Source organism: Leucopleurus acutus (genome assembly GCF_964270905.1).
Source record: "Leucopleurus acutus genome assembly, chromosome: 15".
Taxonomy (NCBI): Eukaryota; Metazoa; Chordata; class Mammalia; order Artiodactyla; family Delphinidae; genus Leucopleurus; species Leucopleurus acutus.
Window position 1 is genome coordinate 18603432 of NC_139157.1, and position 26906 is coordinate 18630337.

The window sequence follows — 26906 nt, forward strand, 5'->3', positions numbered from 1 at the left end:
GGCTGTGGGTTTGTCATATATGGCCTTTATTATGTTGAAGAAAGTTCCCTCTTTGCCTACTTTCTGGAGGGTTTTTATCATAAATGGGTGTTGAATTTTGTTGAAAGCTTTCTCTGCATCTATTGAGATGACCATATGGTTTTTCTCCTTTAATTTGTTAATGTGGTGTATCACATTGATTGATTTGCGTATATTGAAGAATCCTTGCAATCCTGGAATAAACCCCACTTGATCATGATGTATGATCCTTTTAATGTGCTGTTGGATTCTGTTTGCTAGTATTTTGTTGAGGATTTTTGCATCTATGTTCATCAGTGATATTGGCCTGTAGTTTTCTTTCTTTGTGAAATCCTTGTCTGGTTTTGGTATCAGGGTGATGGTGGCCTCGTAGAATGAGTTTGGGAGTGTTCCTCCCTCTGTTACATTTTGGAAGAGTTTGAGAAGGATAGGTTTTAGCTCTTCTCCAAATGTTTGATAGAATTCGCCTGTGAAGCCATCTGTTTCTGGGCTTTTGTTTGTTGGAAGATTATTTTTCAGTTTCAGTCCTTGTGATTGGTCTGTTCATATTTTCTATTTCTTCCTGATTCAGTCTTGGCAGGTTGTGCATTTCTAAGAATTTGTCCATTTCTTCCAGGTTGTCCATTTTATTGGCATAGAGTTGCTTGTAGTAAACTCTCATGATCTTTTGTATTTCTGCAGTGTCATTTGTTACTTCTCCTTTTTCATTTCTAATTCTATTGATTTGAGTCTTCTCCCTTTTTTTCTGATGAGTCTGGCTAATGGTTTATCAATTTTGTTTATCTTTTCAAAGAACCTACTTTTAGTTTTATTGATCTTTGCTATTGTTTCCTTCATTTCTTTTTCATTTATTTCTGATCTGATCTTTATGATTTCTTTCCTTCTGCTAACTTTGGGTTTTTATTGTTCTTTCTCTAATTGCTTTAGGTGCAAGGTTAGGTTGTTTGTTCGAGATGTTTCCTGTTTCTTAAGGTAGGATTGTATTGCTATAAACTTCCCTCTTAGAACTGCTTTTGCTTCTTCCCATACGTTTTGGGTCGTCGTGTCTCCATTGTCATTTGTTTCTAGGTATTTTTTGATTTCCTCTTCGATTTCTTCAGTGATCACTTTGTTATTAAGTAGTGTATTGTTTAGCCTCCATGTGTTTGTATGTTTTACAGATCTTTTCCTGTAATTGATATCTGGTCTCATAGCATTGTGGTCAGAAAAGATACTTGATACAATTTCAGTTTTCTTAAATTTACGAAGCCTTGATTTGTGACCCAAGATATGATCTATCCTGGAGAATGTTCCATGAGCACTTGAGAAAAATGTGTATTCTGTTGTTTTTTGATGGAATGTCCTATAAATATCAATTAAGTCCATCTTGTTTAATGTATCATTTAAAGCTTGTGTTTCCTTATTTATTTTCATTTTGGAAGATCTGTCTATTGGTGAAAGTGGGGTGTTAAAGTCCCCTACTATGAATGTGTTACTGTCGATTTCCCCGTTTATGGCTGTATTTGCCTTTTTTATTGAGGTGCTCCTGTGTTGGGTGCATAAATATTTACAATTGTTGTATCTTCTTCTTGGATTGATCCCTTGATCATTATGTAGTGTCTTCTTTGTCTCTTCTGATAGTCTTTATTTTAAAGTCTATTTTTTCTGATATGAGAATTGCTACTCCAGCTTTCTTTTGGTTTCCATTTGCATGGAGTATCTTTTTCCATCCCCTTACTTTCAGTCTGTATGTGTCCCTAGGTCTGAAGTGGGTCTCTTGTAGACAGCATATATATGGGTCTTGTTTTTGAATCCATTCAGCCAGTCTGTGTCTTTTGGTGGGAGCATTTAATCCATTTACATTTAAGGTAATTATCAATATGTATGTTCCTATTCCCATTTTCTTAATTGTTTTGGGTGTGTTACTATAGGTCTTTTCCTTCTCTTGTGTTTCTTGCCTAGAGAAGATCCTTTAGCATTTGTTGTAAAGCTGGTTTGGTGGTGCTGAATTCTCTCAGCTTTTGCTTGTCTGTAAAGGTTTTAATTTCTCCATCAAATCTGAATGAGATCCTTGCTGGGTAGAGTAATCTTGGTTGTAGGTTTTTCTCCTTCATCACTTTAAATAGGTCCCGACAGTCGCCTTCTGCCTTGAAGAGTTTCTGCTGAAAGAGCAGCTGTTAACCTTATGGGGATTCCCTTATGTGTTATTTGTTGTTTTTCCCTTGCTGCTTTTAATATGTTTTCTTTGAATTTAATTTTTGACAGTTTGATTAATATGTGTCTTGGCATGTTTCTCCTTGGATTTATCCTGTATGGGACTTTCTGTGCTTCCTGGACTTGGTTAACTACTTCCTTTCCCATATTAGGGAAGTTTTCAACTATAATCTCTTCAAATATTTTCTCAGTCCCTTTCTTTTTCTCTTCTTCTTCTGGAACCCCAATAGTTCAAATGTTGGTGTGGTTAATGTTGTGCCAGAGGTCTCTGAGACTGTCCTTAGTTCTTTTCATTCTTTTTTCTTTATTCTGCTCTGCAGTAGTTATTTCCACTGTTTTATCTTCTAGGGCACATATCCGTTCTTCTGCCTCAGTTATTCTGCTATTGATCCCATCTAGAGTATTTTTAATTTCATTTATTGTGTTGTTCATCACTGCTTGTTTCATCTTTAGTTCTTCTAGTTTCTTGTTAAATGTTTCTTGCATTTTCTCTATTCTATTCCAAGATTTTGGATCATCTTTACTATCATTATTCTGAATTCTGTTTCAGGTAGACTGCCTATTTCCTCTTCATTTGTTAGGTCTGGTGGGTTTTTATCTTCCTCCTTCATCTGCTGTGTAGTTTTGTGTCTTCTCATTTTGCTTATCTTCCTTTTTTTGGGGTCTCCATTTTGCAGGCTGCAGGTTCATAGTTCCCGTTGTTTTTGGTGTCTGTCCCCAGTGGCTAATGTTGGTTCAGTGGGTTGTGTAGGCTTCCTGGTGGAGGGGACCAGTGCCTGTGTTCTGGTGGATGAGGCTGGATCTTGTCTTTCTGGTGGGCAGGTCCATGTCTGGTGGTGTGTTTTGGGGTGTCTGTGGACTTATTATGATTTTAGGCAGCCTCTCTGCTAATGGGTGGGGTTGTGTTCCTGTCTTGTTAGTTGTTTGGCATAGGGTGTCCAGCACTGTAGCTTGCTGGTCGTTGAGTGAAGCTGGGTGTTGGTGTTGAGATGGAGATCTCTGGGAGATTTTCGCCATTTGATATTACGTGGAGCTGGGAGGTCTCTTGTGGACCAGTGTCCTGATGTTGCCTCTCCCACCTCAGAGGCACAGCACTGACTCCTGGCTGGAGCACCAAGAGCCTTTCATCCACACAGTGCCACCTGAGCAGGCAGCAAATCCACTGCCATTCTTTCCTTCTTAGTTTTCCTGAAATAAATTTGTTCTTTTGTTTATCTCATATAATGAGAACTCCAGAAATGAGCAGCACAGGGTCCGTATGGCAGCTCCATAATGTCATCAGAGACCAGCCTCTTTCTGTTTTTGCTGCTAGAGTTGGAAGGTCTCCTGCAGAGGTGGCGGTGGCTGTCTGAAGCATACTTTTTATTAAAATTTGTTTTTAAGTTTTATTTATTTTTGGAAGTTTTTTTTTTTAAGTGTGTTTTTCATCCTTGAATCTAAACTCATACAGAGCATCATCTCTACCCTATTTAATGATTTTGAAACATATTTTTTAATATATTAAAGTCTTTAAAGTTAGAGATGAAAGAGCAATAGTTATTTTTCTCATTGTTGAATTTTTCAAAGGCAATCCTATTGGTTCACTTATGATCCTGTTCTGGCACTAACTAAAAATGAAGCAATTCAGAGTGAGACACTTACATTTTATTACATTCCAAATATTTTGAGACTATTTTTATTGAAATTTTATACTCAAATCATAGCTCTCTGGGAACAACCAATAAGTTAACATCAAAACACAGAAAGTACTTCTAAGGTGGGAAAACGTCTATTTTCATTTGGCCTAATTAATACCTTATTCTCGTCAAAAGGCAAAGTTATAGATAATTAAAAGTAGGTTTTCCCTCTTTGGAGGAAAGGGAGTATTGGGCATGTCCTGGTCACTTTTTCTTTCCTTTCTGTTTTTTTTGTGTGTCTGGAGCTGGGACCTTCTTTTCTGGCTCTATCCGGATCGCGGCTTCCTCCGCAGCCTGAGACTCCAATCTTTGGCGCTCAGCTTCCAGTAACTTTTTTCTGTACTGTTCCCGGATATTGAAGATCTTCTGCCGGGCTTCATCTAAGGAGTCCTAATCCAAACAAACAAACAAATAAACAAAAAACCCAAGCAAATATGATCGACTGATAGAGCCTTATTATGGTTCCATAAAAAACTGCACTCCCTTTCCTCAGGCCAACAGAATCATGTAGGAAATTATTGAAGAAAGATGAAAATTAGGTTATGGTCGCAAATGTTTCTTAGTGCATAAAACATGAGATATCAAAGGGCACATGAGATTTTACAGAATGGTAAATAAAAGAGTCAGTAGGAGAAAAATAAAGAGAAAGGTGAAGAAAGAAATGAGCAGGGATTTTGACAAAGCAACTATCTGCTTTAAATGAATTCAGGCCTAATCTGTATAAAATATGCAGCCGGGGTGTCTCTCACAGTAACTGTGCTCAGTAAATTACTAGTTCCCCATATGTATTCTAACCCTGACAAAATATATCTGATTTGTACTTGAAGAACTTTAGGTGGTATCTTTTTTCTTCCTCTCACTTACTTCAGCTTCACTTCTTAACGTGGCTGGTGCCAGCGATTTCTGAGCCTCTGGGGCATTCTGTGTAGCAAACTGGGTTGACTCTTAAGAGTTTTTCTACTGCCAGCTTAGGATTTGGCTACTTCAAGCCTGTTAGTGCAATCTTCCTTCAGCTACTTTCCGACTTCACAAATATTTTGCTATTGTCTCTGCTTCCATTCTTCCCATTTTGTGGATAAATTTTCAATAGTGTATTTTAGAGGGATTTTAGGGAGTGAGTAAAATAGATGTGTATAATTAATTTGCCAATTTTCTGAGAAGTTGGGAACTAAATGTTTTCAAGACTTCTTTCTACCTGGTTACAATATGATTCTATGACACCTTTTTAATATTACAGAAGAATTTGTCAATTGTGATCCAAGTATATGCCCTTTTAGACTCACCCGCATCTCCCCGTACATCTCCAGAACTCGCTCCTTTACTTTAAGCCTTTCTTCTTGCTCAATATCACGAATGCTAAGGAGTCTGGTCCTATATTGTCGAAACTGATGGACCTCCTCTGCCTTTTGCATTGCTTGCTGCTGATTCAGCTCATCCGTTTGCAGCAGAGGATCAGTATTTGTTTTGCTTGATATAAAAACATCAAAAGAGATACATAAGTCATTTGGGAACTCTAGCATGAACTTTAGCACTCAAATAATTTAAAATCATATCAGTAGGGTGGTGGTCTGAATCAAATCAAATATCAGGAACAGAAAGAATAAATCATTATTTTTACATGGGCTAGGCTCCATTTATTAAGTCACTAATATTTTAGGAAATTATTTTAGGAAAATACCAGCAAAATTAGATGTACTATTTGAAGAGGTGTTTGTGGAATTGGTGTGCGAAGCTATGAGAATATTTTGTAGGTGTTTTCTTTTTAATTTATGAAGCTAAGTAGATTTGAAAATGTTTTCAAATTGATAAATGTGCTTGAGTAACTATCTCTATTAATCCTATTGTTTAGTTCTTAAGAAAATTCAATCTAATTAAATAATAGCAGCAGGTATGATGGGATTTTTCTGCAGCTCAACTCACCTTAACTAGGCTACAAATTAAATCTTTACAGAAAACATTTAAATGCTTTTATAACTGACTTAATAAAACATTTGCTAAATTTAATATATAAATTCTGTACTTCTAAAAATTCAAATACACTTAAAATATATTAAGCATTTAATTTCAAATTTTCTGTTGTTTAGCAACTGCCTATTGACAATCTATCCAAAATTCTGTGAACACAGATGTCTGCATTAACCATGTTTATTAAAACTTACCGTACATATTGACTTAAGTCTACACATTCTAGTTTTTTTCGAATAAGTTGGGGAGGCATTTCCAAAATTGTTGGGGATCGTGAACGAGGCCCTGTTGTAAAAAAAAAAAAAAAAGTCCTAGGCTTTCAAGAAAGAATCAATAATGACTAACTAAACGATTGTATATCTTGTTTAAATTGACAATATTTTGGACTTGCCTTGTTTAATACGATTTTAATGTGGTTTAATGACTTTATTGAAACGTAATTATATTTTATGTTTATCCTCTAGCTGGTGTAACTATACTTACAGTTAAATGAAGGAGATGACAAAATGAATATAGAAAAAGATAAATATGCTCTATAAGAAGAGTAACAAAATTACTCTAATTACAGTTAAATGAAAGCAGAGACCTAAAAAGGTCATATTTTGTTACAAAATTTCATTAATAACAAGTTAAATAAACTAATATTTAAAGAGCTTGGTATATCTGTGAAAGCTATGCGAAGCACTATGGGGGTGGGATATAAAAATGTTTTAAGACACAGTATCCTATCCTCAAGAAAGTTTTAGTCCAGTAGAGTAGGCAATATATAACAGGTGAACGCTGAAAATCAAATATCAGGAGATTTTTACCCCACGGACTCAAGAACCCACAAGAATAGTTTTAAGAAAGAAATTTTAGAGACTAAGATATTAACCATTCAGCCTTTCCAGCCCATTTAGTCTCTCTTTTTAAAAAATTATTGAAGTGTAATTTACATACCATAAAAATTACCAATTTTAAAAGTATAATTCAATATGTTTTAGTAAATTTACAGAGTTATGCAACCAGCACCAGAACCCTGTTTCAAAACATTTCAGTTATCCAAATAAATTCTTTTGTGCCCTCTTAAAGTCACTCTGCATTCCCACCACAAGCCCCAGGCTTTCTGTCTCTGTAGATTTGCCTTTCCTGGATATTTCATGCAAGTAGGAATCAAAAAATTAACTTTTTAAGAAACTGTCAAATCATAGTGTTTTGATTATTGTTAGCTTCATAATAAATTCTGAAATCATGAAGGTAAAATCCTTCCTCTTGGTTCTTTATGAAAATTATTTTGGTCATTCTGGGTATTTGCATTTTCATATAAGTTTTGGGATCAGCTTGTCAAATTCTGTAAAATGTCTACTAGGATTTTGATAGAAATTTATAGATCACTATAAATTTGATCTATCTAAATTCAGTATCTAAATTCAGATACACTGAATTTATAGATCAATTTAGGGAGAATTAATATCTTACTATATTGAGTCTTCTAGCCCCAAAGCATGGACTGCCTCTCTCTTTATTTAGATCTTTCAAAATTTCCTTCAGAAATGTTTTGTAATTTTCAGTATACAGGCCTTGCACTTCTGTTAAATTTAGTTCCATAATATTTATTATTGATGCTATTGTGAATGAAATTGTCTTCTTAATTTCATTTTTTGATTGCTCATTGAAATGTAGAAATAAAAATATATTAATCTTCTATCATGTGACCTCACCAAACTCACTTGTTAGTTCTAGATGATATTCTTGGTTCTTTTCCCATGATTTCTTAGGATTTTCAATATACGGGATCAATTTGTCTGACAACACAGTTTTATTTCTTCCTTTCTGATATGGATGTATGGATAAAGTGGACATCCTATGTTCCTGAAGGTTGAAATCACTATATCTGCTTTGTTACACAGATCTCTTTATTTAATTTTTGGCTTACTTTTTGCTTTTCCTGACCAGTGTCACAGTCTCAAGCAGCTGTGATGTTGGCTATTCCAATTGTTTGCCACCAAGTTCACTATTCCTTGCAACAATATCCATGGGCATAGAACTTTTCCATGGAGCCTCAAATCAGGTAAATCCTTTTTAGCATTGGCAGCAAGACTGCTGGTTCTCCTGGCTACCACGCTACAGACCTTGGGGCTGATGAGGGAACCCCACGTTAATATGCAATAGTTGGTAGGCTAACTGTGGTAGACAGACTAATGGACCTCCGAGGATATCCATGTTCTAACCTCTGAAGCCTATGAATATGCTACCATACAAGGACTTTGCAGATGCAATTAAGGATCTCAAGATGGGACGATAATGCTGTATTAGTCAGCTGGACTAAACCCTTGTAAGGGAAAGAGAGGAATGTAGAAAAGATAGAATCCAAGAAGGAGATGAAGTGATGGTCATAGAGGAAAGAGAGAGAGGGGGAAGGAAAGAGAGACAGAGGGATTTGAAGATGCTCTGCTGCTGGCCTTGAATATAAGGAAGGAGCCGTAAGCCAGAGTCAATGGCCCTAGAAGCTGAAAATGGAAACCGATCCTCTCCAAGGGCCTCCAGGAGGAATGCTGCCCTGCCAACAGCTTAACTTTAGAATTTCTGCCCTCTAGAACTGCAAGAAGTTTGTGTTAAGTCACTAAATTTGTGGTTATTTCTTACCGAAGTAACAAGAAATTTATCCAACTAAGTTAATTTATTTTTTTGTTTAATAAATATTTTTCATTTAGTTGTACACCCTCAGAATTTTGAAATGTTTCTTAATCTTTTCCCATTTATCATTGCTTTTGGGGAGAGGATATGTCAAGTCTTCACTCTGCCATGCAAAAAATCCTGCCCTCCCACTGGCTGTTTAATCTTGCTTTTCACGTGTGGTTGGAATAGTCTCCAGGAATATTGTAAAGTGTTTAATTTATAACAACTTGTTAAAAGGGATTATTCATAGAAATATAATCTAATGTAAAACTTTAAAAATGTAAAAAACAGTAACATCAAATTTTTCAAAACTATTTTTTCAAAAATATCATGCTTTTATAGGCATGATACCCTTGAGAAATAAAGAATATAGTAGGACAAACCCTAACTCTGTGCCATTATTGAAACATAAATTCAGTCATGTTTTTCACTTTATAACATTAAATAAAACATTCCTGAAATATTGCATCTTATATACAATATGACTCTTCTAGAAACCAGTGGTTAATAACTTTTCTTTTTTCATCATGGTTGCTCTGTGATCTTAGATTTCTAAAGTTCATTTGTTTTTCTTATGAACCTGTCTACTTTTGTTGCATATATTTTTGGCATTTCAAACTTGAATTGTTTCTGAAAGACACCAACTCCGCTGACTCTGACTGGAAAGAAAATGTTTTTGATTAATTGGATATTTGTGTTCTCTTGCATCCTGCCAAATAAAATGTATTTAAACAGGGAGGGTATGAAAGGGGAAGAGAAGGTTAATCTTCATTTTCACTTATAAAATTTTTGTATCAGAATAGGGTGTAAGTGTAGTATGATCTTGGACCTCTAGAACAGTGCAACTCCAAGTGTGTGCCCATGCATGCATGTGTGTGTGTGCACGCATCGTCCGTCTGCCAACTGGTACTCTGTGGGATAAGCTCTGAAAGTGAGAGTATGCATTTAGAGATATTTTTACAGCAATTGGTCATCACTGGGTCGTTTTATTATATTTTATAAAAGTTTCAGTTTGCAACAGAATCGGCAGAAAACTTCTTTCATCATAGATTGTAAGAAAATAGCTGTTTAAAAGAAATGGTGAAGAATAGTTTGACTGATTGATTGTGAAGCCTGGGGAAAAGATTGGGACTAAAGACAAAGATCACCTCCAACCGTTGGAAGAGGCACTTTCCAGAGGCCTCCAGAAATAAAAGGGAAGTTGAAAAAGCAAAGTTTGAACTCTTGACCTTGATGATGGCTTGGTGTTGAGAAAGAATGCATAAGAGTGAAATCCATAATGATATTATTTACATGTCCTCTGGCATTATGAAGGAGGTTGTTCTAAGTTACCTACTATATATGAAAATAGAAAGTAGCAAGAATAAGGTAGCATTTTGGGAGTCACAAATAAATGAGTACATAAATATACATATATGTATATATGTATATAAATGTAGAGGCCAGAGCATGTAAATCTCTCACAAGGACTGTAATCTCCTACGGGCGATGCTTCCTCAGGAGTGAGGGCCAATCTGTGGTGCACCAACAGCAGAGGTGAGAGCAACACACAAAGTTCCAGAGAACAGCTAGATAGCCGGACCCATGATTTTCAAGCAGGATTCCTTCTAGAGCAACAGTACGTGGGGTACATGGCAGTGTTTCAGTGCCATAGGATGTACTAGAACCATACAATAGCACACCTCTTCTTGGTGGGAGGGGGAGTAAATTTCTTGTTGATGGTGTGTAATTCAACTTATCATATATTGAAATAAAATTGTAATAAAACATACTTAAGAATGCTTTGAAGCATTTTTTGCTTGAGGACAGGCTGCTTTGGCCTCTAGGTCTTCCACCCCTGCTCACTCTTATCTTTCTTCTCTGTTTCCTGACCCCTCCTTATTACCCCAAAATGCACCCCAATAATGGGTTAATATCTAAAATATATAAACTGCTCATACGACCCAATATAAAAAAAACAACCAAACAACCTGATTAAAATGTACAGAAGACCTGAATAGACATTTTTCCAAAGCAGACATACAGATGACCAACAGGCACATGAAAAGATGCTCAGTATGCTAATCATCAGAGAAATGCAAATCAAAACCACAATGAGGTATCACCTCACACCTGTTGAATGACTATCATCAAAAAGACTACAAATAACAAATGTTGGCAAGGATGTGGAGAAAAGGGAACCCTTGTACACTGCTGGTGGGAATGTGAGTTGGTGAAGCCACTGTGGAAAACAGTCTGGAGGTTCCTTGAAAAACTAAAGATAGAGCTACCATATGATCCAGCAATTCCACTCCTGCATATATATCTGAAGAAAATGAAAACACTATTTCAAAAAGATTCATGCACCCCAATATGCACATGTTCACAGCAGCATTATTTACAATAGCCAAAATATGGAAGCAACCGAGTGTCCATCAACAGATGAATGGATAAAGAAGATGTGGTATATATATATATATATATATATATATATATATATATATATATAATAGAAAACTTTGTGTTAGAATAGAGATTTTAGAACATTTTAGAAACCAAATATTTAAAATTTGTTATAAAAGATGTAGTATACTATAGATAAAACAAACTGTTTTTAGTGACAACTGTATATGCGATCTGTGCATTTTTAGTATTCGTAGACACAGAAAACTGTGAAAATATAACTGCTACTTAAAACTATGTGAAAATATAACTGCTACTTAAAAATTTAAAAATAAATTTCCCACTTTTATCTTTAGGTTAAGTATTTAGTAATCAGGTCCTTGAGCAGATTACCAACTCTGATAATCAAAATGAAGACCTGTACACATATTTTTCTATGTTTAACCCTAGCCATCATGTGCTTAACTATCTTTTCCAGAATTTTTATTTTAAGGTATGTGTTTATCCTACCAATAAAGGCAATACTTGCTGATATTTTCCTTCTGCATGCTCTGCTCACGCTCTTCCTTCCCTGTGGGGGATGATCCTTCACTTTCACTACTTGTTGATTTTGCCAGATCCTTGAAGCCCTTGTTTGTCTGCCACTTCTTCCACAGCATACTCCCTGATAGTACAGTCTCTCTGTTATCTAAACTCATGGAACTCTTTGTATCTGACTCTTTTATGGCACTTGAAGATGTTTCTACTAAATATGATATATGCATTACCGAAAAAACTTGCATTCTATGAAATCACATACAAAAATAGCGAGACATAGAATACATAAATACGTAAAGCTCAGAAACAGGAAAAATTAATTCATGGTCATAGAGATCAAATAGTTACTTTCAGGAAGGAAAAGGCTGGGAAAGAGAATGAAGAGGACTATTGGGGTGTATTAAGGGTTTTTTATCTTGATCTAAATGGGGTGGCTCCTGAATATACACACATATGAAAATACATCAAGCTGTGCAATTAAGATTTGTACCTTTTTTGCCTGTATGTTACATGATAAGGTCAGCCTTCTCTGAGCTCTGTTCTCCACTAGGCCTTGTCCTTGACTTGTGATGAATCCCAGTTTTAGCCAGGAATCCTGCCGAACTAGTTTATCAAGAATCCCCCTACTCTTGACATCCAATTAAACTCCTCTTCCTCCACACTTGATATTTAATCAAATTTCTCTTCCCTGACGTTTGATACCTAACCAAATTCCTGTAAGTAATTTTTCATCCACTCCCTGCTAGTTAGTTATAAATCCTCACTTGTTTCTGTTGTTTTCAGAGTTGAGTTCAATCTCTCCCCTATTGCAATAGTCATAAATAAAATCTTCTTTGACATTTTTAACATGTCCAGTGCAATAAATTTCCTTTTACATACAAATTAGCACAACATTTAAAAAATTAATAATAAAATCTAGAGCCTAAAGAAAAAGAACTGTATTCTATTCACCTTTATATTCTATTCACCTTTATATTCCTAACATTACATTAAACTCTACCAATTAGAGGAGTGAGTACTTTAGGAGTTAGAAATATTTCAAATCCCAACTTGGTCACTTTTTAGATGTATGGCATAGGAAGAATAAGGTGACCATCTGAGCTTTGGTCTCTAAATCTACAAAATGGAAATAGTAAGGTCTACCTCATAGTTGCTGTAGGTTAAAGTGAGATAATAAACATAAAGCACTTTGAGCAGTGCCCATCCCAGAATAACAGGATTGGGGTGATATTTATTTTTTATCCCCTTCACATGAAATGTTAAGGGACATTACTTTTATAACAATTACTGAGTTATACTCCTGAAGATGTAAAAGTGGAAAAGCACAATTTGGGATGTGAATGTCTTCAGCCTCCCTGGACAACTCAGCATGGTGATAGATGGAGGTATAGCCAAGTGTTTGTGGGAAGAGCCCTGGGGTGATGGAGAGCTCTGTCTGCATGCTGCCTCTGTCCCTGGGTAGCTTGTGAATTTAGCAAATTACTCTGGGCCTGGGTCCTTACTGGCAAGTTGGAAATAATATTTATATCAGTGAGTTGATGTGAGTATTGGATGAAATAATTAGTATTTTATAGCTCCAGGCCCATGGCAAATTGTTCACTGAAAGTAGTTAGCTTTCTTACTTTGATTCTTATTGCTATTGTTTATTGCTATTGCGATTAGAAAGGTGCCAGATTTATAGTTGTGAGCCTGCCTTCAAGTTCACATACTGCTACCTTCTAATGAGGGTTTCATCTTTTTTTCATCTTATTTCTGGTTTCATCTTTTCTTCAATGGGGAAGATTATATCTACTTGGGGACAAAGTGAACACCTGCTTGGTAAAAAGAAAATGCTTGAGAATCTATTTTCTTACAAAACTGCCTATAACTTTACAATCCTATAATGAAATAGATTCTGAAATTTTTCTTTTTACCAAGCATGACTTGCTGACTAGCTTTGAAGAGGTGCAAGTAACAGCTTCGTGCTTGGGGCAGCTGGGGTAGGGTTCACTGACCTTCTTCCCCTTCTTTGGTTTGGCTTTCAGACATAGGCACACACTCAGCATCAGGTGTTTTCTTAATGAACCGGCTGAGATAATGGAGACGCGCCTGGGCAGCCTAAAGGACAGACATTATCAACACACATTACAGGCAACACCATCTCAACAGTACTCAAAAGACACAGGAAAATGTGAATGAATACGGCAGTCTGAACCAGACCGGCTCTTATGAATTACCAAAGAAAAACTCCAATTCTGAACCATCCATTATCTTGACAGTGATTTGTGAGAACTAATGAAGAAGTCCTAAAACTCATACGCTGTGCATGCTAGCTTAGATCCAGGTGCTCTTGAACCTTTTTCATCTGCCTCAATAACCCTGAGTTGGGGACATGAAGCACATATAAATAATAATGTTTCACTATGGCAATGATTCTTATCTAAAATATAGAGAGGAGGAATCATGAGGTATGTGTATTCCACAAGGGCAGCACATGATTTTTCTCTATCTAAGCACATGAAAGCACATATTAAACATTTTTATGCTTTCTTAGTTGGGAGTGTTAAGGACAGAGTGTTAATCCCAGATGATGTGAAAGGACTAGGCTACCTACAGTTTGGGCCATAAGTGGCACCATTATGTGCTTTGCTTTTGGAAGTCATCTGGGTATCCGGATAATAACATTTCACTGTGTGTTCAAATGTGGTCTTAATATTTAGTTAGTTGATGCCTGACAAAATTCCAGATATTTCCTAAAGGAAAGACTATGTTGTTTCACCAATATGGCTCTTGCTTCAGACCACACCCAGGAATGAAAGGTAAAAGGACAACTTTTCAAACTCAGGTAACCTTGATCGATCTTCCTGGTTCAGTCATCTCCCAGGCCTGCTTCATGGCTCGGATTTCATCTGCTCGTTCTGTATCTTTTTTCACTTCAAAAAAGTCTGCTTCATTGTATTCAGTGACCAACCTCAAAATCCAGTAGGGTTTATTTGGGTCTTCTTGTTGAGGGTGAGCAATGGGTATCTGGCAAAGTAAAGTAAAAACCTTGGGGTCAGATGCTTTCCTCCTTTCAAAAGAATCTAGATTTTACCCTGTGACCCATAATTTCACTTAAGTATTTAAGCCAAGAGAAAGGAAAACATATATTCACAAAAAGATTTGAAAAGAATATTTATTATAGCCTCATTCTTATTAGCCTAAAAAGGGGAAACAATATAAATATCTGTCAACTGATGAATGGATAAACAAATTGTAGTATGTTCATACATGGACTACTACTTAACATTAAAAAGTAATAAACTATTAATGCATACCACAGTGTGGTTGAATTCCACAGACAGACATTATACAGAAATAAAGAAGTTGAGCACAAAAGAGTACTTCTTGTATGAATCATTTGTATGAAATTCCAGAACAGGCAAAACTTGCCTGGGGGAGAGGTATGGGGATGACAGAATTCACTGCAAAGAGGTTTAAGGGAATTTCTAAGCTTATGGAAATGGTCTATAATCTAAACCTTGATAGAGATGTGGGTTACATGGTGAATTCACTTGTCAAAACTCACTGAATTGCACATTTAAGATTGTTGCATATCACTCTATGCAAATTTCACCTAAAAACTGTAAATAAAAATAATCCTAAATTGCACTTAGGCTCACTCATACCATCTCTTTACAAGAATGAGGGCAAGAATAGTTGATCATTTCCAAGCCTGGATATACTTGATATATATTCATTAGGAAAGTTAACATTTTGCTGTCTTGTAGGATCACTTTCACGGACCTTAGGCTGGGAGCAGATTGACATAGGACTTGAAAATGTCTAGATAAGTGAGGTTTATTGGTAGCAATCTGTTAAGGAGACGAGCTTGAGTCTGATGAGTTACTAGCATTTTACATAAGACTGAGACAATGTCAGTAATCCATATTACATAACGCAGATGGGGAAGTGGAGATTGGGGGGCCACTGAATAAAGTTTTCACGTGTAGTTTGGTTTTAAGGTTATCAAAAGACCTCCTAGCTTTCTGCAATATTCCCTTAAATATTCTGATGAAAATTTAAATCTCACAATTGGATATTCTTTTATTTCTTCCTTCTAAAACACAGTACATAAGCTTTTACCACCTTTTATATTGCTTGATAAGTGAGTTTTTCAGAAACTTCTCTGGGATCAAGTTTTGATTAGGGAAGGGAGCACTATGAAGGACTAAGGGAAGGCTACATGTCTATAAGAATTTATGGATTGAATTTAGCTTATTTGCTTTAAACTTGAATGGTTTTGTTGTTGTTAATGATAGGACTATTTTCTCAGAAAATTCAAATAATTGATTTTATAAACTGGAGCTACATCTAGAAAAGTTAACACACAGCATTATCTTGAAGTTTCAAGGGGAAAAAAGTGGTTGACTGGAACTTCACCTATGTTTTTGAGCAAAACAATGTTGAAAGAAACACATTTTGAATAGAAAATTTTATCTGGCTCTTTCATATTTCAAACGTAATTGTAATTTGACAGAGAGCGTTCCATTTGTCTGCATTTGTTTAGATGATATTACACTAAAAGGCAGTATTTGGACTGTAGAATGTAGCTAGTGAGAACATAAGTAATATAAATTTAAGAAGAAATTAGCTTTTCCATATGAAATAAAATAAAGGATCAAATAAATTCAACATGATTCTGGTGACTAAAGCAAAACTACAAAGTATATTATTATAGTTTTTGGTTTCCTGTTTGGCCCATATGTTAAACTTTCAAACATCAAACAATATAATACTAATAGCTACTAAAACCAACTAGCACAATATTAAGGTTCCTAAAGCTTAGTTCATTTTTAATGTCATAAAAACCCAATTCCCATTTGAATTCTGTAACCAAACATACCTTTTGTGCTTCACAAGATATTCTAAACATTGTCTCTTTCAGGATTCCCTAGAATTCATGAGTATTTGAAAGTTAACTCAAACTGAATCCCACAATTCCTTACTAAATTTGGTGGATCTTCTGAGCAGGCTTTCATTTTGGAGAATATGCATACATTCTTCAAAATTTTGAAAAGAACAGAGGCTTTCACACATGTCAGTTTTTAGTTTCATCCAATCATTAGTTTTCTGAAGAACTTTTTTCTTGACAATATTTTTGCAAGTTTTTAATTTTTTTTCTTCATTTCTTTCTATGTACTTCAACTCTTTTACCTGCAGCTTATCCAGCTTTTCATTTTAACTTTCATCTAGAGGTAAAGATTTTACGCATGGCAAGACTGAATCTAAAAATAGGTGTCAGGAAGTAATATAATAGATCATCAAGTATTATATGGGTTTCTTCTCTATCTGTAGCACTGTTGATAACTTTAGACAGTTCAAGCTTGTGTATGTCACCGTGTTTCTCACATCACTTTCATGATGTCCAATGTCATAGGCACTCTAATGGTATGTCTGGCCAAAGACATTTACACTCATGCATTGCTAATGCTGAGGGGTTATTCGGAAGCAAATCTCCATTGTGATGAAGATCATTTTCCAAATGCACACTTTGCAAAGTAGCCTGGAGCAGCAGATATGGCTCTAGTGGCCTTCCACATCTTATACTGACAGCCTCCCAACTGGTAAGAGTTGATTCCAGGAAAATGACCATAGTTTCAGAAAACAAAAGTTGTTGGCACTTTCCCTCTGTTTACCATGGTAATTACTGCAGCTACCTTAGGACTTCTGGGATTTCTTGCTGTTTCTGTCATTGGTATGTATCCCATTCTATCCTTAAGAATATTTCCCCAAGTTTGTCGTAAAATGCAGGGCTCCAACTCATTTTGACTGTTCCAACAATGATATTTTGTGAAAACACATCTCATCCTAATTTTCGATAAGTTCCTCACATTCATCCAAGGGCATATGAAACAGCCCCAACATGAAAGCTAATATGGCACCTGTACTTCCACCACAAATGCAGTCAGAGGGCTGGTGAACTGGCTTCTGAGTGAGTTCACCTGATTTCCGCAATGTCTAAAAAGCAACCACACCCCTTGTTCTTCCATCATCAGTTGTGTGAATTAGGATTCCTCTTTCTTCACTGGATTCATGCAACCAAATTAAGGCCAGAATTTCTCTAACTGCAGCCTGAAGAATGCCATCCTTAATTTGTCTCAGTCATAATAAATATGGAATAATTCTTTCATTGGCAGCCACTCCTTTTCCCTCAGGAAATTCTTGAAGATGAAAAGTCAGTTGTTCAACCCTATTAATGCAGAGCTTTGGCTCAGTTGTTCTTAATGCTTGAATAAATGCCCAGGTTCTGTCATCAGTACTCATCCTGGCAATCTTGTCTTGTTGAAGAGATAAACGCTTTTTCTTCTCTCCGTTTTTGTCTTTGCTAATAGTCTGCTCAGTTTTTAACTGCCTCTTCCTGTTCTTTGGACTGAATCATACTTTAATTTGGGAATGTATCCACCAATTTAACCACCTACACTAAAGTTTGTACACCTTCAGTGGGATGAGAAAGAGAGTTAGCTGTACTTTGTTTAGTAGAAACTAGAAGAACCTCATTTGTCCTCTTCTTCCTTCCTCTGACCTGTATCTGGTACAGCTTGTACTCTTTTGTCTGGACTACTGCAGTGCTTTCTGGTGGTTTTCCCATCTCTTATCTTTTCCCCTTTAATTTCATACCCTTAAAAGTCACCAAGGTATCTGAAATGTAAATCTGATCATGTCAGTACACTTCTTAAAGTCAGTATACTTCTCAAAGTCCCACCTCCCAGCCCTGTGTAGCCTAAGCTGTGATCACAAATGATAGGAAGATTTTGTCCTCACAGGTAATCTGTTTTGAGTTCAGTGTTTTAAAATAACTTGAATTTGAGTATCTTTAGGACTCTGCTTGCACTCCTCAAACTTGCCACCCACATACTCTTCCTTACCCTTAATCATTGGGATTACCTATCTGGTCCTGAAAAAATTTGGACTCAGGACCCCTGGCTTGTAGATAGAGTCTCAGCTTTCTAACCAGGCTTTCTAAAAGGTTCCCCTCCACCTGACCCTTACTTACCCTTCCAGCCTCATACCCCATACCTTAGTGGCTCAAAAACCAAATTGTGTTGGATTTTTGCCTCTGAATGTCTTTGCTCACTGATTCAGTTCAGGACTCCTCTAGGCAGAGGCTGAAATAGGTACCTATCCTTTCTACCCTGTGCATACCATATCTAACATTACAACTCTCTCTTTACTTTCAGTCTCCTCCATTAGACTGAGTTCCTTGAAGGTAGGGACTTTATAATATTAATATTAGAAACCCAAGTCCCCAAAACAGTGTCTTACATATTAAAAGCTCAATTAACACTTTTTGACACTAAACTAAGGAAGACTGCTTACAGAAGGTGCCCAAGGAATGTCTTTAAGGTATCTAGATGATTGCTGGAAACAGGGAGATGGAATTTTTCAGGTTTTACTCAAAAGATATGGGAAAATAGGGACCCAGTGAATCTAAGTTTATTAAATGACTCCAATGAAAAAAGCATCACACCCACCTGAGGCTCAACGCGAGGCACTTGTTTTTCTTTGGCTATCTTTTCTTTCTCAGAAGACTTTTCTTTGCCTTTCCTTGTTGTTTTGGAAGTTCCTAAAGATTTTTGTCCCTCACTAATACTGTGGGAATCTGGACTTCCAAAGGTAATTAATTCCTCATGTTTCTCTCCATGTGCTAGAAAAACAAAAAAAGGAAACCAGTGAGTCATGATATAATAATAAAATCATGTCATGTAGGAAAAAGGGAAGAAGTCAGAAAAATGGTTAGTCTAAGGCATTTGGATTTTTTTTCTTTTTTTAAACAAGCAGGTGAGCAAACAAGCAGACAGCCCTTTTATAAAGATCTGTGTGACTCTCTTTTATACAATTGAGAAATAATTCACATACTATAAACTTCTCATTGAAATGTATAAATCATGGTTTTGGTTTATTCATAAGGTTATATAATGATCATTACTATCTAATTTGTTTCTGATCTGGATGCTCTCAGTTCATTTTCTTGCCTAATTGCCTTGGCTAGTATCTCCAGTACAATATTGAATTGATTATTCTCTGCTTTAATATTTATTATTCCCTTCTTTCTGCCTACTTTGGGTTTACTTCTTTTCTTTCTTTTCCAGTTTTCTAGTTTTTTAAGGTGGAATATTAAGTTATTGATTTGAGATCTTTGTTCATTTTAAATGTAAGAATTTATAGCTATAAAGTTCCCTCTTAGTACTGCTTTCATTGTATCTCATAAGTTTTGGTATGTTGTTAGTTGTTTTTCATTCATCTCTAAGTATTTTTAAATTTCCCTTATGGTGCACTTTATTTCTTCATGTGGATACAAGTTACTGCATAGTGTCCTTTGATTTCAGCCTGAACGATTTCCTTCAGTATTTCTCATAGGGCAAGTTTGTCAGTGACAAATTTTTTCAGTTTTTGTTTTTCTGGGAATGAGGCTTTGAAAGAGATTAAGTTCCATTTTCCTGTACCAGGAATACAGGCTGTTAGTTTTTAAGGTTACTGCTGGCTGGAGACCAGGGGATGGGACTGGGGCAAGTAAAAATGTCATAAAGCTTACTGTTCTTAAAGAGATATGGCTGTTTTTCTTGAATAAAGCCTTTGTTAATTTCCAGAATTCTGAAAAGTTGATTCTGATCATCTCTGCCAGTTTTTTCATTGTTTTTATGGAAGAGTAAATTTTTGGAGTCCTTTTTCCTGCTATTTCCATTGGTGTCCTCCTGGATTTCTCTTCTTATTTGAAGCTTCTGAGTTATCTCTGCATGCTGTTTGCCTGGGGCAGAGTCCTGAGAGAACGGAGAACTCACATAGGCCAGGTCTCTCACAGCTGCCTGGAGACCTTGTCATAAGAGCATAAAATATCAAAAAACTCTGTGGACTATGTGAGATTCCATACTAAACAGCTCAGCTCTTGAGTGTGATGAGTAGGCAAAGAAAAAAGTGGACTGATTTAACTCTGAGCAGAAAAGTGAAAATAATGAGACCACAGAATGAAAATAAGGTTAAGAGTAAGAATGAGGCACAAGGGTAGAAATGATGAGCCATAGAAACTGAATCAAGAGAAAAAGAAAGAAGAAAAGAAGACAAAGATTTTTATAGGAAGCCACACAGTAAATCACCTTTTATCAGAAACCCAGGATAGAATGTAGAGAGGCTGCAAAGGACATATTTTCTCTTTGGTTCTTTGATATCCTTTGTTAACCAAAAACTTTGAGGTTGAAGAAACACTATTTGCACAGAAATGGAAGCCCATTTATTTCAGCACCGCTTCCCTGCAGAGGCTCCTCATGCTGTCTCTGCTATATAGAGATGGTGCAGTACCAGCTCTTCATCTTGCCCAATATGAGGTGACTGGGCTTCGACCAGTCTCAGTGGCCACAGCTACCACCTCACTTAAATCCAGGTCCCAGAGATCTCAATGCCAGCAAAATCAGGAGTTAACTACAGTTTAGAGATCTATCTGTGGCAATGCTACATAATAGTACCTCATAAAAACTGGAGTAGAAGAATTCATTCTTTTTATCTTGTGCAGCCAGACAACTGTGTTACCAGTCATGCTATGCTTACTGTAAAGCAGCAGTTCACAAATTTGATGAATGTATGAATCACTAGGGAGTCTGGAAAATGTAGGTCTTGAAGCCCAAACCCCAGAGAGTCCAACCCCTTAGAGTTTGATATGGGGCCCAGGAATGTACAGCTTTAAAAACTATCTCAGGTGGTTCTGATTCATACTTAGAGAAACACTGCTTTAAGAAATGTATACAGTTTTCCCTTTCCTTGGAAGCAAATGTTGCAAGGGGATGGGCGGAAGGGAAGAATACCAGTGAATTAGAGTTCAGTGAAGCTGAAGGTTCCTTTACAAGAGTGGTTTTCACACTTTAGCCTGTGTCAGAACCACCTGAAGGGCTTGTTAAGAAACAGATTTCTGGACCCCACCCCCCAAAGTTCCTGATTTGGAAGGTATGAGGCGGATCCCCCAAATTTGCTTTCTAACAAGTACCCAGGTAGTTCTGAGGCTGCTGGTCCAAGGACTGCACTTAGAGAAACACGGGTTTACATTTAGGAGGGTATAATTACCTTTTCCCAATATGAAGGATTTCGCTTTATGTTCTATTATTTTTTCTAACAAATACCCAAGTATTGGGAGAGCAAATGATATTTGTTGAATCCCTACGATGTTTCTTTCTCTTTTAATTCTCAAAGAATCCCAGCAGGGTAGGTTCAGAGAGTTTATGTAATTTACTCAGACTCTCCCAACTGATAAATTGAATCAGCATTCAAGTAACAGTTCAAAGGACATGTCAGTCCCTTTCAAAATCGGAGTCTTGTAAGTCACCCCATCAGCAAAGTAAAACAGTAATTGCGAAGAATCCAGATCTTATTTCACTTGGTGCCAGTTATTGGCTGCTTTCAAAGTGGGCACAGAGCAACTGCACAACCGCAAGTGGACTGTAAGCACCGTGATTTTACAAGGGGGCAGCTTGCCTTTCTGCCAACAATCCCAGCCTGCTGAGAAGTGTTGTGCTAGGGAAAATCCTTTGGTCAAATAATCAAAAGACTTAGAAGTGAATCCTGGATCAGCCACTGTAGGTTAACTTTGGCAGGTTTATTGTATTCATAAAACTTGAAACCTAAGACTGTGCCACAGGCTTTAAAAAAAATCAATAAAAAACATTTAAAATAGGATCTTACCTAGTATCATACACCCCAGGTTTTTAAGATGTTAACAGATGTCAGATGAAATGGAATCTCAAGCTGCTCCATTAGGTATTTCTGGTGCTTTCTTTTTCTCACTACCCATAATTCTTAGTGTTTGAGTCATACATTTAGGCATGTTTGATTCCACTCAAATTAACATACTCTAATATTCAAGTTTACATATGTGAACATTTACTAGAGTGTGAGGCACACAGCAGGTGTATACCATCCTCTTTCTTTACATTATTAATATATACAGTAAAATAATTTCCATATTATTTAATGGCTTACAATATGGTAACTTTTTCTTCCAGGAATTACAAGTTCAACAAAGGTGAGGATATCATTACATACTTCATTTTAAATTCCTAATTTCACCTAGTGTAGGGCTGAACTCATAGTATGTATTCATTATCAGATTGCCTAAGTTTAATATATAAAGCTTTATAGGGAATCTGTATGTGTTGGGAGCATATATGTCAGTAAGATGCAAGAATAAATATCCTAGTAGGTCAAAATTGTGAAAAATGTGACCCCGCTTTGCATAGTCATGTAATTAGGAGAATTACAGAAATATAATTTTGATTTTATGATTAAAATTCAGTGCTTAGATTTATATATCCAGAAACTAAAAGTGGTTGGGATTTGAACATTAATATAATTTCTCAACTAGAAAACTTGTTTACAACAAAGTATACATTTACCAACTACAATCACACTTGGTAAATGTAAACAGAAACGCCATGTATATATGAATATATAAATATATATAGTAAATATATATAGTATCTACAATGCTTGGTTTCTTCAAATACTCTGAACTGGATACACCATGCATGTATTGTGCCTAAGAAAAAGCAATAATATAATATTTATTAGAGTTCAGGAAATAATGTTATAATCCTGCTAACAAAGTTAGCAGTGGGACTTGAAACCAAACACTTTTGAGAATGATAAAGTTTAATGCGAATAGATTAGAACTTCAAGTATGCAGGCCAGCAATATAAACAAAAGGACTCAAAATAACAAGACCGCTAATTATGTATAAAGGCAGATGATATCACTAAGTATTACCTGCTCAAGATTCTCCATTTTCTATTTTCTTAAGTGAAAGTAAGCAATTTTTACTGAAACTTAAGTATTGAAATATACTAAAGGTGGCACTGTTGCTTCATGTTAACCAGAGGCCAAACTTCCTAAAATTTTATAATAGAAATAGCCTAGGTTGTACCATGTTTCAGGCCTTATATTTTATCATGAGTTATAAAGATGTAAAATTTTGAAAAAAATTAAATTATATATTTTAAAAAATTATATATTTTATTTCTCATAATAAATGTTTCAGGCCTTATATTTTATCATGAGTTATAAAGATGTAAAATTTTGAAAAAAATTAAATTATATATTTTAAAAAATTATTTTATTTCTCATATAAATTAAATCAGTAAATAGGGCAACATTTCCATTTAATCTACATAAAATTTTAAATTGGGTCATCAATGTACAAATAAAAAAACACTTGACCAATTTATGTTTGATATATTTATAACTGAAAAGCAAGCTAAGTGAATAATTTTAAGACATTAATAACTTAATTTCTCTAAAATATATCACACTCTTAAGGTTAAAGTTTGTAGGTTATGAGTTGTAAATATAATTGACAAGTGGAAGTGGGCATATTGATATGTTTTAATTTAAACAAATTGGCTAACTAAAAAAACATATTTATAAACATGAAATTAGAGAAGGATTATTCTGAATTCAAAAGCCACTTAACTTTCAAACAGATTGAAACATATTCTTTCAAATAGATAATTTTCCTGGTTCATTTTAAATACAATTCAATCCTGAATTGCTTTTCTACTTTCAGCAAAAAATGTATTAGGTGACACACGGTGTCATTTAATTTTAGCAGCTGATCATTCACACATAAACTTGTCAAATGTGATGTCAAAAAAGAAGACATATAATTATTCCTAAAGACTTATTTTCTAGTTGGAATACACAATAATGATAAAGCCGTTTTCTGAAGTGCTACTAGGTTCTAGGAACTTTATATATATTATCTTGAATCTTCCAAACAACTTTGAAATAGAGGAGTTATTATATAATATAGGGGTTATTCTAATTTTGCAGGTGATAACCCAGTTTCAGGTAGTGGAATGTACAGTAGTTAGCCACTCTACTGTATTTCTCCACTTAATGTTAACTTCCTTTTAAAAACTTAATTCATATTATTAATTTTGTACCATAATCAAGATCTACATTTTACATTACTCTAGTTCATAAATTATACTACCGTGTTCCGTTACTGAAAATCCATCTGTGTCGGACAATTTGAACTTGAGAAACGTACATTACATTCCCAGGACTTATTTATCATGTAAATGGAAGTTTGTGCCTTTTGAGCACTTTTACTCAATTTCTATGTCCCGCAGCCACCTCTCTGGCAGCCACCAATCTGTTCAATGTTTCTATGAGTTCCATTATTTCAGATTCCACATGTAAGTGAGATCATACAGCATTTGTCTTCTGTGTCTGACTTATTTTCTCTTATCGTAGTGTCCTCAAGTTTCATTCATGTTGTTGTGAAAGACAGGTTTTTCTTCTTTTTATGTATGAATAATATTCCATTGTGCATACCTACCACAATTTCTTTACCCATTCATCAATCAATGGACACTTGGGCTGTTTGCATGTCTTGGCTATTGTAAATAATGCTGCAATGAACATGTAGGTGCAGATATCTCTTGGAGATAATGTTTTCATTTCCTTAGGATATATACCCAGAAGTGGATTTGCTAGATCATATGGCAGTTATAGTTTTAATTTTTTGAGGAAACTTCATCCTCCATCCATAATGGCTGCACCAATATACATTTCTACTAACAGTGTACAAAGTGTTCCCCATTCTCCATATTCTCGCCAGTACCTGCTACCTCTTATCTTTTTGATAATAGCCATCCTAACAAATGTGAGGTAAAATCTCATTGTGGTTCTGAATTACATTTCCCTAATGTTTAGTGATGTTGAGCATCTTTTTGTGTGTCTGTTGGCCATCCGTATGTATTCCTTGGAAAAATGTCTATTCAGGTCCTCTGCCCATTTTTTAATTGGATTGTTTCTCCTTTTGATATTGAATTGTATAAATTCTTTATATATACTGGATATTAACCTTTTATCAGATATATGGTTTGCAAATATTTTTTCCCATTCCATAACTTGCTTTTAATTTTATTGATGGTTTCCTTTGCTGTGCAGAAGCTTTTTAGTTCGATGTAGTCCTACTTGTTTATTTTTGCTTTTGTTGCTTATACTTTTGGTATCGATACCAAAAAATTATCATTAAGACTGATGTCAAGGATTTTATCCCCTATGTTTTCTTCTAGTTTGTAGTTATATACAAATTTTAGGATTTTACTTTTTCTGTGAAAAATGCCACTGTAATTTTGATAGAGACGACATTGAATGTACACATGTCTGTGGGTAGTACAAACATTAAAAAAATATATTGGATTAGAAGCCAGACCTTCAGGCAGTAGCTTTTAAAGTATGCAAATAGACCTTTCAGGGAAAAACTGGGAGATGGGCAGTTCTGTCTGCTGTCTCTGCACTGAGCCCTGGAGGCCAGAGCATCCTTGGAAGCCTACTAAGAACTATTTGCTATATAGTCTTATGGGTCTTGGTGGACAAAACCCCATTGGCCTTTAGAGCTAGGTGTTTTGGGTGCCAGTCACTCATGTGGAAATTTTAATAGCTGGAGCACTAGACGTTCAGTCCAAACCCTTTGCTTTGGGTGTTGTGAGTTCCCTTCCAATTGTATGTCACTATGCTGGGTGTGGGGTTTATGGCGAGAGTATATCTCAACCTTTACGATACGTTTTGGTGTGAGTTTTTCCATTTGCCTGATGTGTAGGAGGTAATTAGCTGTGTATCTGTTTCTACGGGAGGAGGTAAATTCAGGAGCATCCTATGTCACCATCTTAAACCAGAATTCAGTTTTCAACTCTTTTGTGTAAATACTAAAGAGCACAGTTACTGGTTACATAGTGTCAATGAAAAATTAATTAGTTGATCTAAGAAAGAAATGGAAAAGTTTTTCGAGTCAAATTGAGGATTATAACCCAGGAACAGCATTTCAGAAAGCTCTGAAAACTGTTCCACCCATTAGAAGTCAAGGCATAGTTATATAAGGTTTTTGAGACAGAGGGCTGTACATTAAATGATGAATTATTGACAGTTTACACAATCCAGATCTAAGTGTCATCTTGTCCCCTTACAAGATCAAGAAGGAATGTTATCCTTTAGGAGTTGTCTTGTTGATGCCAGGAGAATGTTGCTTTTTATGGTTGAGAAGGTATTTCTGCTGATGGGGGAGGTTTGGTAGATGTATAATGCAGATGCACAATGCACAGTAGAGGGGAGAGAGGAGACCAAAGGGCAGAGAACATTTTTTATGTTCACATATTTCTTGTCATGCCATACAATGTGAATTTTATTTCACAACAGTAAATGCATTTTTAGTTTCATAAGAAACCATGCACCTCATTGTTCACTGCAGCACTATTTACAATAGCCAGGTCATGGAAGCAACTTAAATGTCCATCGACAGATGAATGGTTAAAGAAGATGTGGCACATATACACAATGGAATATTACTCAACCATAAAAAAGAATGAAATAATGCCATTTGCAGTGACATGGATGGACCTAGATATTGTCATACTGAGTGAAGTAAGTCAGACAAAGATCATATGATATTGCTTATATGTGGAATCTAAAAAA

The 26906-nt window shown here is 35.7% G+C and overlaps 1 protein-coding gene and 1 pseudogene across 2 annotated transcripts in view; both read right to left on the reverse strand.

Annotated features, from left to right (window-relative positions):
• Positions 1 to 3822: 3822 nt before the first annotated feature.
• The window catches only part of ADGB (androglobin), a gene marked incomplete at its 5' end in the record, with an annotated part of 169910 nt that continues 146826 nt past the window's right edge, over positions 3823 to 26906 (reverse strand). The window contains 6 exons of the mRNA XM_082855604.1: positions 3823 to 4277; positions 5171 to 5354; positions 6047 to 6137; positions 13424 to 13526; positions 14259 to 14435; positions 18923 to 19095. Coding sequence (XP_082711730.1) covers positions 4092 to 4277; positions 5171 to 5354; positions 6047 to 6137; positions 13424 to 13526; positions 14259 to 14435; positions 18923 to 19095 — 914 coding nt within the window. The 3' untranslated portion in view covers positions 3823 to 4091. The remainder of the gene's footprint in view (positions 4278 to 5170; positions 5355 to 6046; positions 6138 to 13423; positions 13527 to 14258; positions 14436 to 18922; positions 19096 to 26906) is intronic.
• Positions 16371 to 18039, reverse strand: LOC309971987 (calcium-independent phospholipase A2-gamma-like; annotated as a pseudogene). Its single transcript has 2 exons — positions 17974 to 18039; positions 16371 to 17813 (listed from the first exon to the last, which is right to left on the reverse strand). The product of its transcript is annotated as a calcium-independent phospholipase A2-gamma-like (transcript).